This window comes from Cucurbita maxima, unplaced genomic scaffold (genome assembly GCF_002738345.1).
Source record: "Cucurbita maxima cultivar Rimu unplaced genomic scaffold, Cmax_1.0 Cma_Scf00025, whole genome shotgun sequence".
Lineage (NCBI taxonomy): Eukaryota > Viridiplantae > Streptophyta > Magnoliopsida > Cucurbitales > Cucurbitaceae > Cucurbita > Cucurbita maxima.
The window spans coordinates 3,088,365-3,107,317 of record NW_019272041.1 but is presented as its reverse complement, the minus strand read 5'-3'; the positions used below and the strand labels follow the sequence as shown (position 1 = coordinate 3,107,317).

The 18,953-nt window shown below is 34.6% G+C and overlaps 4 protein-coding genes across 4 annotated transcripts; 3 read left to right on the top strand and 1 right to left on the bottom strand.

Annotated features, from left to right (window-relative positions):
* Positions 1-713: 713 nt before the first annotated feature.
* Positions 714-1,857, top strand: LOC111498314. Its single transcript, XM_023149456.1, has one exon. The coding sequence runs from the start codon at positions 783-785 to the stop codon at positions 1,686-1,688; it is 906 nt and encodes a 301-aa protein (XP_023005224.1). The 5' UTR covers positions 714-782; the 3' UTR covers positions 1,689-1,857.
* A 1,373-nt stretch (positions 1,858-3,230) lies between these two features.
* On the top strand, positions 3,231-5,922 carry LOC111498313 (fructose-bisphosphate aldolase 6, cytosolic). Its single transcript, XM_023149455.1, has 3 exons — positions 3,231-3,467; positions 4,533-4,760; positions 4,885-5,922. The coding sequence occupies exons 1-3, from the start codon at positions 3,440-3,442 to the stop codon at positions 5,703-5,705; spliced, it is 1,077 nt and encodes a 358-aa protein (XP_023005223.1). The 5' UTR covers positions 3,231-3,439; the 3' UTR covers positions 5,706-5,922.
* A 1,277-nt stretch (positions 5,923-7,199) lies between these two features.
* Positions 7,200-10,542, bottom strand: LOC111498734 (trihelix transcription factor PTL-like). Its single transcript, XM_023150089.1, has 3 exons — positions 9,998-10,542; positions 8,909-9,440; positions 7,200-7,922 (listed from the first exon to the last, which is right to left on the bottom strand). The coding sequence occupies exons 1-3, from the start codon at positions 10,312-10,314 to the stop codon at positions 7,419-7,421; spliced, it is 1,353 nt and encodes a 450-aa protein (XP_023005857.1). The 5' UTR covers positions 10,315-10,542; the 3' UTR covers positions 7,200-7,418.
* Positions 10,543-17,310: 6,768 nt separating this feature from the next.
* LOC111498736 (ethylene-responsive transcription factor ERF024-like) lies at positions 17,311-18,276 on the top strand. The gene has a single exon (XM_023150091.1). The coding sequence runs from the start codon at positions 17,506-17,508 to the stop codon at positions 18,016-18,018; it is 513 nt and encodes a 170-aa protein (XP_023005859.1). The 5' UTR covers positions 17,311-17,505; the 3' UTR covers positions 18,019-18,276.
* The last annotated feature ends 677 nt before the right edge of the window (positions 18,277-18,953 follow it).

The window sequence follows — 18,953 nt, the reverse complement described above, 5'->3', positions numbered from 1 at the left end:
AATATAAAAAAAAAAAAAAAAAAAAACACACACACAAAACTTTGGCCTTATCCACACATTATTTTTCATCATTATTAATGCAATAAAAAAATATCATAGGAATATTTTTTCTAAATATCTTTTAGAAAATTCGACAATACAACAATAACCTAATTGTACTATTAACAATTCGTGAAATGAATTTCAAAATAATATTTTTATCTAATAATTCTTTCAAAAAATTTAAAGATGACTTATATATATATATAATACTATTTAATTTAACATTTTCTCTAAAAAAAATATCTATAAATTTTAGAAATTTTGAGTAATATATTTAAATTTTAAAAATACCTAAAAGAAAACTTCACTAGAAACGATTAATATTTTGTTCAAAATTATTTAAAAAATACTCTAACTTTCAAACTTGTTTGGAGAATAAGTTTGAATTTTTACAAGTTTAATTAATACTTTTAAAAATAATTTAAAAAATTAGCTTGTACTCTATTTAAAAAATAACCTTAAAAAGTTGGGAAACAATAAGTATTGATCTTATAGATATTTTTTAAACATCCTATTAACTTTTTTTTTTATAAAAGTGGGTTGTTTTTATTAATTAAGTTGAATTTTTCACCCTCATCCTTAAAATATATATATATATATATATATATCCCATTTTTCTTGATTCTTAGGCAAACAAAGAATTATTCCTCTCTCCTTTTTCCCCATTTAAAACACAAAAAACACCTTCAAATTTTCAATTATCCCTTTCTTTCTTGTTGTTGTTGTTGTTCTTGTTCCTGATGAGGAGAAACATTGCTGCTTGTTACAGTGAACACGCCGTCAAAGTCTCCGATTCATATTGCTCCGCCGCCTTCCCTCATCCCCATGTCGTCTTCTCCAAATTCCCATCTCCCACTTCCCCTGTTTCCGTTTCTTCCACTTACACAGCCAATATTTCAACCCTCCAAAATCCTCTGCTAATTCACCTCCACTGGACTTCCGAGGAAATGGGTCAATCCTTTACCATCAAAATCAATTCACTTTCCCATCGAATCCTCACCGGAAAGGGCCTCAAATCCTTCAAATCGGTGAACGATTCTGTGATTTCGGTCTTCTGGGACATCTCGGAGGCCCAGTTCGACGCCGGACCCGAACCCACCAGTGGCTTTTACGTCGTCGTTACGGTGGATTCTGAAATCGGGTTGTTGATCGGCGACGAGAGGGATAAGTTGGTGAAATTGGGGATTTTGGAAAGGAAATTCGATGCTCAGTTCGTGAAATTCTCTTTGGTTTCTCGAACAGAGGAGTTTTCCGGCAATGATTTGGTTTTTTTGACCAAGGCTAGATTCTCCGATGCCGGTAGCCTCCATGAGATTCTAGTCATGTGCGGCGGCGTTGGCGGAGAGGATTTGAGAAACCAGAGGCTTGCGGTGTTCGTCGACAAGAAACAGGTGGTTGAAGTGAAGAGATTGAGGTGGAATTTCCGAGGGAATCAAACGATTTTTGTAGATGGGTCGGTGGTGGACATGATGTGGGATGTCTATGAATGGCTTTTCCGGCCGGAACATGCAGCGGCGACGGCGACGGCGGCGTTTATGTTCAGGAGGAGGAGTGGATTGGACAGTCGGCTATGGGTGGAGGAGAAGACGAAGCAAGAGAGGAATGGGTTTTCTCTGTTGATTCGAGCTTCTAACCATCCTCATTGATTTTGATTTGATTTGATTTTTGGGTTTTTTTTTTATTTTTTTGTTTTTAGTTTGAATTATTTCATTTTCTTTTCTTATGTTGTTTTTTTTCATGTATAGATTCATATGCAAAAATTGTATATTTGTATGTCACTTATATAAATAATAAATGAGTTTAATTGTTTTTTTATTAATTATTTTCATAATAAAATTAGAAATTCAATCATTTAAAATTTGTTTGACCTGCACTAATACGCTAAATTCTTCTCGATTCAAGTTAGCACCAAATTTTGTTTTATGACTTCGAAATTGAACTGAATTTATTTTCTAATTAATTATATTAAAAGATGTAAAACATTATATTAAAAAAAAAAAAAAAAACATCGATCAAAGTGATAATTTTTATAATAAAATTATTAATATTTTGATAGATTAAAATACATTTAAACAATTTTTTTCATTAGTTACACCTAAAAAATCCAAGTTAAATTTTAAAAATTAAAAAACATAATTTTTATTTTTAAAATAGGACGGTTGGTAGTGAAATAGCAAAATGGGCTTTTGGGCCACTGTTTGGCTAAAAAATTTCAGGCCGGCCCAAAAACGTTTGAACACATTTTTTTAATGTCATTTTATAGATCTCTTAATAAAATTTTATCTTTACCTTAATTATTAATTATATTGCAGGTTAAATTTATTTAAAATATAAAATTATTTCATATTTTTAAACACATTATAATCAAAATACTAGAAATTCAAATTATGTCTATAAATAAAAACATATACTTATACTTATCTTATAAATAAACATTTATAAATAGAAAGATGTTTATAATGAGTGGAAAGGGCATTGACACAATGGCAGCATCATCAAGCATGCGCAAATTACCACTAATTTAATTCATATGAGGTGTAAAAAAGATATAATATATATTTTTTTCTTAGAAAAATAAAATAAAATATATTAAATTATATTATTACTCTGTTTCAAAAATTAAATTAATAGCCTAATTTAAAATATTAAAGTCTAGGTATGTTTTAGTACGTCATGCATATATATATATATAATTAATACATAAAGAAAATATTTAGAGTCAACTAAATTTAACATTTAAGAATATTCATAGATATTAGTCTTATGTTATAATTGCCTAATGACTTTAACATCAAAATTTGAGACTTTATAAACATCGTCGTTGAAGAGCAAATAAATTAAGTTCAAAATAAATTAAAATTTTATGAATTAGATTGGTCTATCAATTATTCTAAAAATTTATTGTAGGGTATAATTTTATGAATTTTTATTTATTTTATTTTAATTATTTATTATCCAACTATTCTTAAAAATCATTTTTAAAGTGAAATTTTCAATATATATATATATATATATATCTCAACAACTATGCACCAACTGACCGATGGTACTTATTTAGCAACAGAAAATAATTAAACTTAATTAATATATAATAATTGGAAGTTCTGGAATATTCTTTTACGATCCAAGACAAGAAGGGTAAAGTGGTAAAATCGCAGTAATCTTTGTGTTAAATGAAAAATCCATATTTTCTTGGGGAAAAAGAAAACGCCAAAACAAGTGGCGATAATCTCTCTCTTTCTCTCTCTCTCTAAAAGCCCCTTTTTTTGTCTCTCCCGAACCGCTTAATATAAACGCAGAGCTGCCGGAATTCTTCGTTCAATTCACTGCTCTCTCTCTCTCTCTCTCTGTTTCCATTTCTCCACTCTGCTTCTTCAATCCTCATTTCCGTTTGGAAATGTCTTCCTTCAAGAGCAAGTACCAGGGTAATTCTCCCCTTTCTCTAATTCTTCGAACTTCTGCTTTTCTGTTTCGATCACAGTGACATTTTGGGGTTTTTTTGTTCGTATTTCTGCTTGATCGGGTTGTTTTTTATGTCTTTTTGTTTGGTTGATTTATGTCTCTTGATTTAGTTTCTCGGATCTGGAGTGTTTGTTCGGTTCTATGTTCTTCTGTTGCTAGTAATCGGAGTGATGAGGCTCTGTTTTGATGATTACTATGTTTCCCTGTGTTTTTCTGTTGAGATCTAGAGTTATTTTACTTGATTCTGTCAGGTTATTCTCTGTTTCATTATTTATAAGGGGTTTTAATCTATTTTAGCCACGATTCATCGTTTAGTTCTTGACTTCAATGATTTTTCTTAATTTTTTATTTTATTTTTATACTTTGATCTGCCCTATGACATGTTATAACTCATGCATACAACATTAACTTCAATATTACTACTTTTTTTTAGATTTGATTTCATTATAGTTTAAATTACAGTTTTCTTGACCGTATATGGAATTTTACGTTGATTTTTGCAGTTTCAATATCATTATTTGGGTATGTAGAAGTTGATCTTGACTATGGTTGGGATAGAGTTTTCAAGTGACAAGATCACAATAACAGATCGCTGGTTGAGATTTCTGAACAGCTCAATTACTGATCCTACTTTTTAACTTCAGTTACAAGATCTTTACTTTCTATTGAATTTGTGACAATTTTTCTTTCTATAGAATTTTCTGGTTTCTTTCTATTCAAAGATTCCACTATGTTCTTTCAATAGATTGAAGCTGTCTATTTGGTGAAGAAGGAATCTAAAACTAAGAACATGTGCAAACTGATGAATGTAATTCAGTCATGGATTTTGAATATATTAAACATTGTTATGTCTTTGTAGTTCTATAATGCTTATTTGTTATATATGTTTGTTCATATGGATCATGTCATGAACTTGCTGAACTCTGGAGTGATGCTTTTATTGATAACGAAGATCCTTTCTTTCTGAATGAACTCCATATCATGTTTTAATATTTTTGGTTGATTTCTTCTCTTCTTGTTCTATGTAGATGAGCTCATTGCCAATGCTGCCTACATTGGCACTCCTGGAAAGGGTATCCTTGCTGCTGATGAGTCAACTGGTACCATTGGCAAACGTTTAGCAAGTATCAATGTCGAGAACGTTGAATCAAATAGACGTGCTCTCCGAGAACTTCTCTTCCTCACTCCTGGTGCCCTTCAGTATCTCAGTGGAGTTATCCTGTTTGAGGAGACTCTCTACCAGAAGACTGCTGCAGGTAAACTGACAATCTAGGAAATAAGAAGTCCAATTTTTGCTGTGTCGATCACGAGCATGAGCAATGTAGTTTTTAGGTCAATCGTGTTTGATGTAAAGCTCTCTTTATCTGGTTGTTTCTGCAGGAAAGCCGTTTGTTGATGTTTTGAAGGAAGGCGGTGTGTTGCCTGGCATCAAGGTTGACAAGGGTACTGTTGAACTTGCTGGTACTAATGGTGAAACAACCACCCAGGGTCTTGATGGCCTTGCCCAGCGCTGCCAAAAGTATTATGAAGCTGGTGCTAGGTTTGCCAAGTGGCGTGCTGTGCTCAAGATCGGTCCTACCGAGCCCTCACAATTGTCTATCAATGAAAATGCTTATGGATTGGCTCGATACGCTGCTATCTGCCAGGAGAACGGTCTTGTTCCAATTGTTGAGCCTGAAATTCTGGTTGATGGTTCTCACAGCATTGACAAGTGCGCTGAGGTGACGGAGCGTGTTCTTGCTGCATGCTACAAGGCCCTCAACGATCACCACGTCCTCCTTGAAGGAACTCTATTGAAGCCCAACATGGTTACCCCTGGATCCGAGGCTGCCAAGGTTGCTCCAGAAGTGATCGCCGAGTACACTGTTCGAGCTCTTCAACGCACCGTTCCTGCTGCAGTTCCCGCCATCGTTTTCTTGTCAGGTGGGCAGAGTGAAGAGGAGGCAACTCTCAACCTGAATGCCATGAACAAGCTAAAGGGTAAGAAGCCATGGTCGTTGTCTTTCTCCTTTGGCCGTGCCCTTCAGCAGAGTACTCTCAAGGCATGGGCAGGAAAGGACGACAATGTCGAGAAGGCCCGAGTTGCTTTCCTTACAAGGTGCAAAGCGAACTCCGAGGCAACACTCGGAACTTACAAGGGCGATGCCGTGATCGGTGAGGGCGCAGCTGAGAGTCTTCATGAGAAGGATTATAAGTACTAAAAATTGTTGTTCCGTGCTGCTTTGGTGTAGTATGTTGAGCATCTTGAGATGTGTTTTATGAATGTTTAGGTACAACAAATAAGCCCTTCGAAGGTTTAGCTTTTTGCTGTGATTGTTGAGTGTGCTGGTTTTCTGTTTCAGTTGTAAAAGAAAAAAAAGGAAAAACAGGGATTTATCTATATCCTCGAATTGAAATTTCGGTTTGTTTGTGTTCAAATCCCTTTACCATTACCATTACACATTGTCGGCTCATCGGGAGACGAAGAAGAAAGTGCAGTGAAGTGGAAGTTTAAAATTGAATGCCCAGAAACTCTCAAACCAGTACGACAATGGCAGATATTCAATTCCATGACACCTCTTTGTGACTTAAAAGTGGAGACCAAAGCGCTTCCACATCGTACTATATCACTGCCCCTCTTTTTAAAGCCTCTTTTAACCTTCTTTACCTTATTCCACTTCGATCAACGACCTTTTTGTTCGTGTTTTAGGACACTTTTGAAAGTTTACTAATCGACGGTTTTTTATTTATTTGTGTTTTAGGATAGTTTCGAAAGCTTATTTTCTCATGTTTATATTCTTTTTCTATATCTAGTTCCATTTTAGTTCGTATACTTAAAGTTTTCTCGAAACAAACGATGACGTAAACATGTTTTTGTTATTCTACATTTAGTGAAATCTCGAACATCCATAAAAAGTTCATCCATTTTAGTATTTTAATCCTTGTGTTCAACAATTTTCGGATAAAAATAAATTTATTGTAGAAAATGATTTAAGTGAATTATTTATTGTTTTTTGTTTAATAATAAAATTTCTGAAATTTGTAGGAAAGCTGTTGGGAGCTCTAATGGCAATATCAGAGTAAAGGAGACACTCTTTTGTCTATCTCTGCCACCTCCAAAGGACATTTTCTTATTGAAGGGAAGGCTTTGAACAACTTCACCCATGCATTTATGATCCTATCTCAATATCTACTCACTCTCATTATTCACGTTTTCTTAATTTTGTTTTTAGGGTTTCGTGTAGATTTTAAAATAATTCTGACACGAACAACCCTGAATGAAAATAAATATCGTAGCCTTGCTTTTAGGGTCTCGTGTTATTTTTTAAATAATTCTGACATGAACGAGATTTGAACGAAAGAAGTATCCACACTACCAGAATATTTACTCTTGCCATCTACATTATCGTAGCTTTACTTTTAGGGTCTCGTGTTATTTTTAAAATAATTCTAACGCAAACCCGACTGAACGAAAGAAATATCCATACTATAAAAATATCTACATTCACTTTACTTTTATAAATACAAATCAATTTTACCTATGGTAATATGATAAAGTAAATGAAAAAGAATATAGTATTTAATAATATTTGGAGTTTTAAACAAGATTACCATCAATTATTGCAATATTGCGGAACTAAAAGATAGAAAATTAGGAATAAATAATAAAAAAAAAGCACATGCATGGCAGCAAAATTTGACCATGCAGACATGTATGATTATAATGCCATTTTTTTAATTAATCAAATTCGAAATCAACCCCAAATTCACGTGTTGATCGACATTGTTCACTTTCATCTGTTACGCATAGTTATCATCATCACAATTTTAAATGAGTCTATTAAGTAGAGGTTTCTACATGAAGAGATTTCTACGCTTTTATAAGGAATGATTCGTTCCCCACAGCTACCCATGCTAGATAAGCTAGATCAAAGTCAAGTTTGATGGCTTCCATTGTTGAGTTTAAGCCCAAAATTCTCCCACAAACCAGATTGAGATTGATCTCCTTCACCCATCAAGAAAAAGCAGCTATCTTGCACCACTTGGCTGCCACTGCCACTGCCCCCGGCGTTCGAGCTGTTCGGACTTTGTTCTTTCATCTCGGTGCCACGGCCACGGCCACGGCCACGGCCACCTCCGCCGTAGACCGAGGAATCAGTTTGGAAGTAAAGATTGTAGGTTGTGGTGGGTGATCTTGAATTGTCCTTGCGTTTCTTGTTGTTTTGATCGATTGTTTTTGTTTGGTAATTGTTGAGTATCTCACTACCATCTTCATTTGGATGAGGCTCCGCTGTGATTAACTCTTTGCCTGTTAGCTTTTGTAATGCCTCCATTAACGCTGCATCTCTAGCTTCTATCCATGCTCTCTCCTTTGCCCAAAAGCTTCTCTCACTCTCAATTCTTGACACTTCTTGTTTCCTCCATTCCTCTTCCCATACCTGAAAACAGACCGAACAACCCCGGATGAATCATCGATACGAGAATCTATTAGTATTCATGATATCGATGCTAGAGATGTCCACTAATTTTTTTTAAGAGAATTGGTAACTTTTTTGTTCAAGATATATGACTCTGATACCACTTCTTAAGATATGATCATCTCATATTTGTTGGAGAGGGGAACAAAGCATTATCTTTATTAGGGCGTGGAAACTTCTCCCTAGTAGACGCGTTTTAAAAATTTTGAGGGGAAATCCGAGAGGGAAAACCCAGAAAGAACAATATTTGCTAGCGGTGGGTATATACCGTTACAATTTGTACCAGAGGGTGGACATGGCCAGTGTGTCAGCGACGATGCTAAGCCCCGAAGACGGGTGGATTGTGAGATCCCACTTTATAAGGATGTGGAAACATCTCCCTAGTATGAGGGAAAGCCCGAAAGGAAAATCTCTCCCTAGTATGAGGGTGGACATGGGCGGTGTGCCAGCGAGAATGTTGACCCCAAAGGTGAGTGAATTGTGAGATCTCACTTTATAAGGGTATGGAAAACTCTCCCTAGTATGAGGGTGGACACGGGCGTGAGCCAGCGAGCATGCTGAGTCTCGAAGGCAGGTGAATTGTGAGATCCCACTTAATAAGAGTGAAAAACTCTCCCTAGTAAGAGGAAGCCCGAAAGAGAAAATCCAAATAGAACAATATTTGTTGGTATCAAAGGGTGGACACCGGGTGGTATGCCAGCGAGAATGCTGAGCCCTAAAAGCGGGTAAATTGTGATATCACACTTAATAAGGGTGTGAAAACCTGTCCCTAACACGAGGAGAGACTCGAAAGAAAAAACTAAAATAGGATAATATTTGTGAGCTTGAACCGTTACATAATATCTCCGATGATCCATGGATATTATTAGACGACAATGAGTGGGATTGAAATATGAATCAAATCAAAAGATTAAAAATTGAAGTTAAAAGGCAATGATGAACAATACCATTCTTTCCTTCTCCTTTTGTTCAAGAGTTTTCATGAGCTTCTCCAACCCAGCTTCTTGCTTATCAATTAGCTTCCTCATTTGCGAGTCAATAAACTGCTTGATCTTCACCTTCCAGCATTTCCCAGCTCGCCTCTTCCTCCTCTTCTCCACCGAATCATTGACCGAACCAAACTCGTCATTACCATCAGACGACGCCGAGGTTTCAAACTCGGACGTGTTCGAGAGGCTGAGACTGTCGCAGTAGTGCTTCAGCTGAGCATCGTAGCTCATGTGACCGGAAGTTGGATTATTAGTCCCATCTGGTTGGAATATAAGGTTGCCATCTCCAACAAAATGGGAGTCTGGAAGTGAAGTGGCATTGCTGGTTTCACCATAAAGAGCTTCAAGCTGCCTGAAGAATCTGTAGTTTTTGCCATCTTGTCGTCCAGCTTTGCCATCCTTTGTCTTTTTGTAATATTTATATAAATTCTCAAACTTTTCTCTGCATTTCTTTCCACTTCTTTGATAATTGTGTTCCTCAGCCATAATTCTGAAAAAAAAAAAAAAAAAAAAAACAATAAAAATTTCATTAATTTCCACGAAAAAAGCCCTAGATTTCAAAATAACATTCAAAGATTATAGATTTATACCAAAATTGTTACAAATTCATCATCTTTTTGCGTTTAATCAACGAACAAGACGAAATTTTTCATTAATTTTGAGTTTAGAAAATTGGGTAATTTTATTTTTGGGGTATTTTTCTTAACAATATTCTTGAAGCATTAAAAGGGTCGTTTTTTTTTTAAGAAAAAAAACACAAAATTTTCAAAATTTTGGACTAAAAATAAAGATATTGTCATAATTCCTTTCTCTCATCTCTCACTTCTTTCTAAAAAGTAGATTCCAAGACAAAATTAAGCAAGAAAGCAGCTGAATTCATGTAGAGTGTATGGTCATTTTCAAAATAAAAAAAAAAAAAAAAAAAAAAAAAACCAATCTTGAATTCTGGAACTTGTTCATAAATCAACCTGTTTTTTTTTTTTTTTTTGAAAATAACGAGGTTTAATTCCTCCAACCCAGAAAAAAAAAACATAAATAGGTAGATACCTAGAAACTTCATCCCAAAGTGGTCCTTTTTGGTTAGCTTCTTTAAACTTAGAATCGAGGCGAGATCTGACATCCAAGAGAGTGAGAGTCTCTTGGCGAGGCCACCGAGCAGTGGTGGTTTGAGCATCGAAGCTAGTAGGGGAAGTGGAACCAAGAACGGTGGTGGGTTGAGAGCGAATGAGATCATAGGGGGTATGGTGGTGGCGAAAGGCGGTAGAAGCAAGATCGTGGTGGGGAATTGAGGAAGAAAGGAAATGAGAGCGAGGCGGGGCAGTGATGAGATGGCGGAGATCGGAAAGGGAATATTGATCATCCATTTCCAGGAGAGGACGAGGAAGAGGAAGAGGAAGAGGAAGAAGAGATAAAAAGGGAAAAGGGAGAGTAGCGGTAGACTCGGATCGTGTCGTCCACGAAAAAGCTAGATTTTACGCAGTCGGAGTCAGGGAGATGGACCCATGTCGATGACAAAGACTCTGTATGTTCTCTTCATCTAATGCTATGCTATGCTATTAATCTCTCAAGCTCTTCAACTTTTGATGTCAACATTTCAAACCATATTCATATGTTCATAATATTCATTTACACTCCTTAGTGTGTGTACCAGACTTATGGAGTGTTTGGATGTCAAAATAAGACAGGTTTTGATAGGAATAAGGAATAGTGGAAATTTGATGTGTTTGGCAGTGAGGCCACCAAACGACAAGTCGAGTAAAGACGAGGTGAGAATGGCCTCCTGTTGCTGACGTGTACAGTGCTTAGTATTCTGACCTTTTGACTTGTCGCATTCCCTTTTTTTCTTTCGGGACATTTCTCTTTCTGGAGTTTAATCTACGCGCTCTCTAAACGACGCCGTTTCCCTTCCTTTTCTCTTCCACCAATCACAACTCCAGTCAACCCACCTACCCCAGATCAAAAGTGGTCATAAATTCTCCTTTTTTTTTCCTTATTATTTTAATTTTAAAAGAGTATTATTATTATTATTTTAATATTAACCGGATAATACTCGATTTTATACTATTTTACGGATCATAACATTACTCCAAGCTCGTTATAAATAATGTTTTGTTCCCTTCTCCAATTGATAAGAGATCTCATAATCCACCCTTTATCTTTGCTGAAACTCGTTCATCTCCACAGAATTTAAGTAGCTCTCAAACAAGTTTAATTAGGTATCTCTCGAAAACTATAAGAATATAATGAAGACCCATTAAATAAAATGAGGTTAACATCAAAGAAAACCAATTTTAATCGGTTGACATTGCACGAAATTGTACTCTATCATACCTCAATTGGTATACCGCTGACAAAAAGTGGACAATACCATACAATTATACGATATCATATCGCGGGTCGTCGTAAGCGTTAGAGTAAGAAAGATGGGGTTGGATTCATATTAGGTTAAAAGGGGGTGAAGCAAATCCAAAGGGAAGAGCAATAATTGAAAAGAAGAGAAGTACTATATCTGAGAATAGGGTAAGGGGTTTCAGAGTCTCAGGATGCCTGTTTGCGTTGGTGTGTTGCAGTACCACATTTGCCCCATGTGATTTTCAAACCCATCTTTCCCTATCTACTCTCTCCTATTTCGCTCTAAAACGAGTTAAATACGCTCTTGAGAACACGCTCATCACCCTTTATTTGTTCGTGACGTGAAGTGTAACAGTCCAAACTCACCGTTAGTAGATATTGTTTATTTTAGTCTATTACGTATCGTCGTCAACCTTACAGTTTTGAAATGCATTTACTAAGAAGAAGTTTCCACAATCCTTATAAAGAATGTTTCGTCCCGTCTCCAATTGATATGAGATCTAGGTCGATATTAGCGTTATTAGGTTAGAACATGAACGAATATATGTTATGTGTTTGGGACATTAATTAAAGAGTGAGGTAAGTTTTGTTACATATTAAATGCATTACATGGAGCTGTTGCTTTCCCTATCACTGTCTCTCATGAATGGTTCATTAATTATTTTATTTTATTTTATTTTATGTTATGGGGTAACTTTATTTTGTAGCCATTCAATACTCACAGGTACAAAAGGCTAATCAAAAGTGTTTGAAGAAGTTCTCATGCTCTGACCAACTTGGTCCACGCTTTCAATTGGTCTGCAGCTTTCTTCTTCAACTTGTCTCTTGTTACTTAACAAACCTCTAACCTTATTAATCTCACAACCTACATTAAACACCAATTTTTAACTCATCCCTAACCCCGTTCTTCGTTACTCAATACGAACTGTGATAAGAAACCAACTCAAAGAGGAAAGTTTTGATATCAAATGATAAGGAATCACTATAAGAAAAGTAAGATTCGAATTACCTTATTGATCAAACATCTCAAGGAAATAATAGTTGAGATTTGAATCACTCTATGAATAAGACTGATCATGTCAAGCTTAAATGATTCTAAACTCCATAAAATTGTAAAGAAACTTAGTCATGGGCTAAAGTAAAGCACAAATGCTCTTCATAGAGATAACATACATGACTTTATATAGTCTCAAAATGAAAACTCTTAACTTTCGACGAGGCATTCCAAAAGTTATAACTTTTATATTTTATGACCACAATTAGTTACTATTTGAAGTAACTCGATGTGAAATTCAATTTTAATAGATTTTGACTTTATGTTATGGATATTCAAGTTCATAGTGTATGATTGAGATGGGTTGGTTCATATGAAACTAAACTGCCTCCCACACCCGAGCCATGAAAGTCGAAACACAAGCTACACGAACTCGACTTTCTGGGAAGCTGGTAACGTGGCTGGGTGAGAGCCGGGTCGGGGACGGATTGAAAGGATGGAGAAGAACAATAATTGAAGGAAAAGAAAAGGAAGATGGAGATGGGGATGTAAGAGAGCAGGAGAATCTGAGAGCGTGTGGGTGAGTCAGAGAGAAAAGTGAGAGAGAGATCTGAAAATTTTGCTTTTGGAAGACCAGAACGTTCCATCCATGCATTTGCTACACTTCTCTATTTATAATAATACCAACAAAAACCATGCACGAGTGCCCCATAAACTCCGCTGCTCAGGTGCTGCCCCTTCTGCCCTTTTCCTTTTCCTTATTTACCCTTCTACTCCCTCTACTTTCCTTTATTTGCACTTCCCACCCTCTCCCCATCGCCCCCACTTCTCCCTATTTTTTATTATTCCAAAATTGACCCCTTCTTTTTCGCCTTTTTCTAGATTTGGATTTCCCAGATTTCATTCAAAAATCAAACGGTCAAAACACCGCCCTTCTGCACCCACTATCATGGACTTCCATGCACTCAATAACTCATCCCTTGATTTGAACATATTAGCTCTATCATATGAACACCCATTGATTTGAAGAATGATAGCAAATCAATTTATAGATATCCATCGATGACGGAGTTGAATAAATCCGTGAACTTTTAGATGTTAATGCATGATAACGAGAAAATGATAATGATTTGGCAACCCTACCAACCAAGTTGGGTAAAAAAGGAATAAGGAGAGAGTAATAATAATAATAATAATAATGATGAACTACAACAAAGTTGTTGACTTTAATTTCCCAAGTACTAATTAAAGGGATTATATATATTTTTTTAATGACAAAAGAATCTTGCGTTTAAATCATCAATCACATCAACTACTAAACTTCCCTTAAAATACATTCCTAATTTGATTTTTTTTTTTTTTTTGATTTATTCCTTCTAATCTCTTTTTTTTGTGTTCAATTTTGAAATATTTAGTGTATAAAGTCTTAATTCTTCTTTTACTAAAGTCATTTTATTTTATTTTAAATTATATATTTTTGAGTCGATATTTAAAATCTAATTCCGACACGAAAATAATTTGACAATAAAGTCTTGAAATTTCTTATATAATTAATTTTAATTGATGGGAGGGGAAGAAATAAAAAATAAAATGAGTGAGGCAGGGCAATATAAAGATGGAAGAGTTAGTGGATTTCCATGTAAAAAAGGAAAAGCCCAATCTTGAGTTGGGCTTTGGCCCAAATTCTATGAAATGGGCCGAATGGCAGGCCCTGAAAATATAGTATATAGCCTTTGAAAATGTTAAAAACATTAAAAAAAACATGACGTAAATACAAAAGTACAAAATTAATTATAGTTTTGTCGGATAATTAGTCACTCTTTTATCTTTTATTTATATATTTTTTATATTTTGAATTTTGTACATTTTAAATAATTTGCATTTTAATTAGAGATATCTATGAATGGAGCCGGAATAAAAAACTTTTTCTGTCTTCGTCCGTGTCTTCTACTTTAATTCTCATCTTTTATATCTATATATATATTTTAAAAATTGTGTATTTTTTTTTTTTACATAAATAAATAAATAAATAAAACCTTTGTGCCCATCCCGGTTTAGCAGGGTCAAGGTGGGGCGGGGTTTTAGTAGGGTCATCTAGGTTTAGTTAACGGTGAAAAGAAAAAAAATAATAATATCTCTCCCGTTCTCTCTCTCATTCCCCTTTTGAAAGGAGATTTTCTACCTCATTCCAAATAGGTCCCCTCGTGATAAATGGTCGTCACTCATTTGAACGTGGAAAAAACTATCTTAGTAATATGGAATAGCTACATTCTCGATAAAAAATACTCGTCACATAAAATATCATCGTGATATTCATTTCAATCGTTTCAAAAAACTATTTCTCCCAATGCACGAAAAAATCCATGTGAAAATAGTTAGTATATTTAGAAGTTATAAGATTATTTGATTAAAATTTTAAATAATATTGGTAAATAAAATAAAATAAAAAAGTTATTAAAAAAATGAATGAATAATATGCAATATCAAAAGGAAATTTCGTCTCCTTTCTTGGAAAATGGTAAAAGCTTGTCTTTCAGGTCTCAAACTGACTAAGACTTGAAAAGGAAATGTTTTTATTTTTATTTTCTAAGTTCATGAATGAACGTTCTATCAATTTGAAACTGCTCCAAACAAACGCGTCCCACGAACAAGCTTTTAATAATTTCACGCGCCTGTCTTTTCATTTTTTTTTTTATTAAGACTCATCTAAAGTAAATGGTACACTAAATTTTTCGGCTTGACTCGAGAATCAGATATACAATCTTTACTCAAGACTAGAGGCCGAGAGATATTGAGGTTGACAAATCAATTAAATCAATCCCGTGCTTCATCTCCGACTCTAAATTTTTAGTTCATATATTCTCTTCTAATTTCACCTCTAATTTTTAGACCATTTGAAGAACATAACAAAAATTGCATCTTTTTTTTAAAAAATAATAATAAGAAGAAATACTATATCAATACTATAATAAAATAAATTAAAAAGCAGTATTTAAAAAAACATTTAAAAATAATTTTTATAAATTGTAGAAATTAAAATATTTTAAAAAGTAGAACGATGGTGAAGTTAGAAAAACCACTACTTTAATTAGGTGATTAGTCTCTACTGTCGATTTAACTTCACATGCAAGTTAATTAGAGGCTTACACTAAATAATAATAATAACAATAATAATAATAATAATAATAATAATAATAATAATTTAGGACTTATAACCTACTACTATTATTATTATTATAATTTATTTATTTATTTTCATTTTAAATTTTTATTTTACAATGATTTCTTTTAAAAGAAAATCATTTTTTAGGTATTTTCTTTAGAAAATATATTTTTTTTTTTAAAAAAAAGGCAAATGATTAAAGAAATGTATAATTTTAAAAAAAAAATTGTAAAAATTTAATGGCTTAAGTGAAATCCTTCCAATTTAGAGCAATTGTGGAAAGATATTAAAAGTAAATGATTAAAGAGCTTATTAAAATTAATTAAATCGTTTATTTTATTAATTAAGCTTTACGATTGGGTTGTTGCTTGTTAGATGAACAGGACTCCACTTTGAGCAGAAGCTCTCATGGCTTTGCTTTGAGCTTCCCCAAAAGGCCTCATACCAATAGAGAGTATATTCTTAGATTATAAACCCATGACCATTCCCTAACTTAATCAATGTGGGACACTTTCATCTAACAATTGCATTATGCCAAGCATGATGTATTTAAAATTTGATTGAAGTTTATAATTGTTATGCACGCTAACCTAATCTCTACATCTGATTTGGTTAATATCAATGTAATTGTTCGAGGTAAGCCAACTTTGCTTCTCGATTTTCTCGACTAGTCGCTCACCATCAACTCCTATCACCTTTTTCTAATACCATCCTTTTGGTGTTGCACTCTGTGTCACAACTACACTCTTGTTGCAATGGGACAATAATTTTATGACACTTGTTCTAACCCAGCGAACAAGTCACCCGTGTGAGATTTAGACTTCGTTGAAAACAATTTGAAAGAAAAAGTGAGCGAATCTCAGAATGTTATAGGCAAAAGCGGATAAGTTACATCCTCATATAGTAAATTTTGGAGTATTTTAACCACGTGTAGACATGATTTTGGTGACCTATCATACACCTCCATATTGACGTAACAAAAATAATAAAAGTCTTTCTAACATTAATCCAAGTAAAGGGACTTGGACAAGCATGACCGAGACTGACAGAGACATTCGACACGCGGCCACATACAACATGTTTTGGACAAGCATGATTGTAACACTCTGCACAACAACCACAAATACTAGTAGCATGTTGATCTCTGAATCTTACCAACCACAGTCAACAATTCATCGATTCTTGATCACACGTCAAACTCTAACTCTTTCAATTTTGCCTAACATGTTGTAACAATCCAGATCCACCGCTAGCAGATATTATCCTCTTTGGGCTTTCCCTTTCGGGATCCTCTCAACACGCTTTAAAACACGGCAAGGTTTTCACACCGTTTATGAATGGTGGTTTGTTCTCTTTACTCCCAACCAATGTGGGACATCACAATATTTGGTAGGGTCGTTACACATGTAGTAGTTTGTGTCAAAATTAGTGCAAAGTTATTCTAGATGAAATTAGTCACAGTTATTAAGCCAGTCCTCCTTATTAATAGGAATATTTTATTTTAGAGTTTTTGTAGGAGCTAGGAAACAGTTCATTATTTTAGTTGTAGCTGTTAGTAATAATAATTTCATATTTATTCACACCTTTGAACATAAGATATTGTGACACGTTGATATACTTTTGTTCATTATACTGTGGCATCTGCTACTATATTTCTTCATTAATTTAGGTCCCTCATATATGCATGCATGTTTTGTTTGTGCATGCATATCGGACGGTTATTTTTAATACTCAACCTTTCAAAAAAAAAAAAAAAAATAGAAATTCTCCATATAATTGAGTAATATTAACATATAAATCCTCCACTGTTCCAAAAATTGGAAATCCTTCTCTCTATCTCGTCCCCAAAATCTCCAAGCTGTCTCCTCCAATGGCTGCCACCCCAACCCTCATCAGAACTTAGTTCATCTCCAACTGGTCTGCACTCATCTCCTCCGCCATTTCCCCCTCCCTTTTTCTTCCTCCATAAATGCCTTCTCTCCATCTCTTCAACCCCACCGCCCCTCCCCTCCTCCTCCTCACTTTTCCCTTCAATTCACCTCCTCCATGGCTACTTCCGGCCGCCACCCCGTTTACCGCGGCGTTCGACGCCGCAACACAGGCAAATGGGTGTCGGAAATTCGCGAGCCCCGGAAGCCAAATCGGATTTGGTTGGGAACCTTCCCGACAGCTGAAATGGCGGCTGTGGCTTATGACGTTGCTGCCCTTGCTCTCAAGGGCCACGACACCCACCTCAATTTCCCCAATTCCGCGTCCTCTCTCCCTGTTCCTGCTTCACGTTCACCCTCTGATATTCAGGCTGCAGCCGCCTCTGCCGCCGCTGCGCTTGGTGCCGCAGCAGCCGCCATCGAGGCAAGAAGTGGTTTTCACGGTGGCCGTAGTAATGATCCAGGGGAAGTGCGAAATCATTTCATGGACGAGGACTTGATTTTTGATATGCCTAATATTCTAATGAATATGGCTGAAGGAATGCTTCTTAGCCCTCCCCGTTTCAATAATCATGGTGGTGATGACGACGGAGCCGATCATGGTACTGGAAACCTCTGGAATTTTTTCTAAGCAACAAATATACACATAGGGTTTTGTTTCTTCCGTCTTCTGGTTCTAAAAAGGAGGGATGTTATATAAGATCCCACCTCAATTGTAGAGGAGAACAAAACACTCTTTATAAGTATGTACAAACTTCTCCCTAGCAAATACATTTTTAAAAGATAGTATGTGTCTGATCAGCGGCCATTCACCACATTTGGTGAAGAAAGAAGCAAAAAGCAAAGCAAGTTGGAAGGTTAAGTTAGTTGAAGATAATGAGAAGTTTGATTCAAAGTGGACTTTCTAAGCATGTGTGTGGTTCTCATTTTATCAAATAATTTATGGACATTAAGATTTTAAATTGGATATTATAATTAAGACATTCTACTCACTTCTTTCATATCCTGTCTTTTCAATAATTATAAAATTAAATATATATATATATATATATTATGTGTAGTAAGTGTATAGAGAATAGTTTAAATAACAACTTGATTTCATAATTTGGGTTAGTTTCAATTTAATTGGATATGGTCAATCAAATTATTAATTTAAACAAATTTATGTTTAAATTAGTTGATCAGAGTATTTATGGGTTGAGTTGGATCGAGTTGTGACATTTTTTAAATCAAAATAATTCTATTCTTTTATTAAGTTGTTTAGATGATTGGAATTATTTATTTAAATTTTTATTTTTAAGGAAAGTATATGTTTATTTATTTTTTTAACCTTCAGATTCATAACTCAATTTGAATATATATTTTAAAAACTAATTTTATAAGGGTTGTTTTAGTTTAAAAAATTTACCACTCTCGAACATTTTCGCTAAATTTAAAAACTATCTCAATCTGATTCATCTCAATCCACGAACACTTTTAATCAAAATTTCAATTCCACGTGCTATTATTAAAAAAAAAAAAAAAAAAAAAAAAAAAAAAAAAAAAAAAAAAAAAAAAAAAAAAAAA

Coding starts and splice junctions, on each gene's coding strand:
- LOC111498314 (XM_023149456.1), top strand. CDS start 783: ATGAGGAGAAACATTGCTGCTTGTTACAGTGAACACGCCGTCAAAGTC.
- LOC111498313 (XM_023149455.1), top strand. CDS start 3,440: ATGTCTTCCTTCAAGAGCAAGTACCAGG. Junction 3,468..4,532: donor CTTCAAGAGCAAGTACCAGG/GTAATTCTCCCC, acceptor TGTTCTATGTAG/ATGAGCTCATTGCCAATGCT. Junction 4,761..4,884: donor CTACCAGAAGACTGCTGCAG/GTAAACTGACAA, acceptor TTGTTTCTGCAG/GAAAGCCGTTTGTTGATGTT.
- LOC111498734 (XM_023150089.1), bottom strand. CDS start 10,314: ATGGATGATCAATATTCCCTTTCCGATCTCCGCCATCTCATCACTGCC. Junction 9,441..9,997: donor CTTTGGGATGAAGTTTCTAG/GTATCTACCTAT, acceptor TTTTTTTTTCAG/AATTATGGCTGAGGAACACA. Junction 7,923..8,908: donor AAAAGGAGAAGGAAAGAATG/GTATTGTTCATC, acceptor GTCTGTTTTCAG/GTATGGGAAGAGGAATGGAG.
- LOC111498736 (XM_023150091.1), top strand. CDS start 17,506: ATGGCTACTTCCGGCCGCCACCCCGTTTACCGCGGCGTTCGACGCCGC.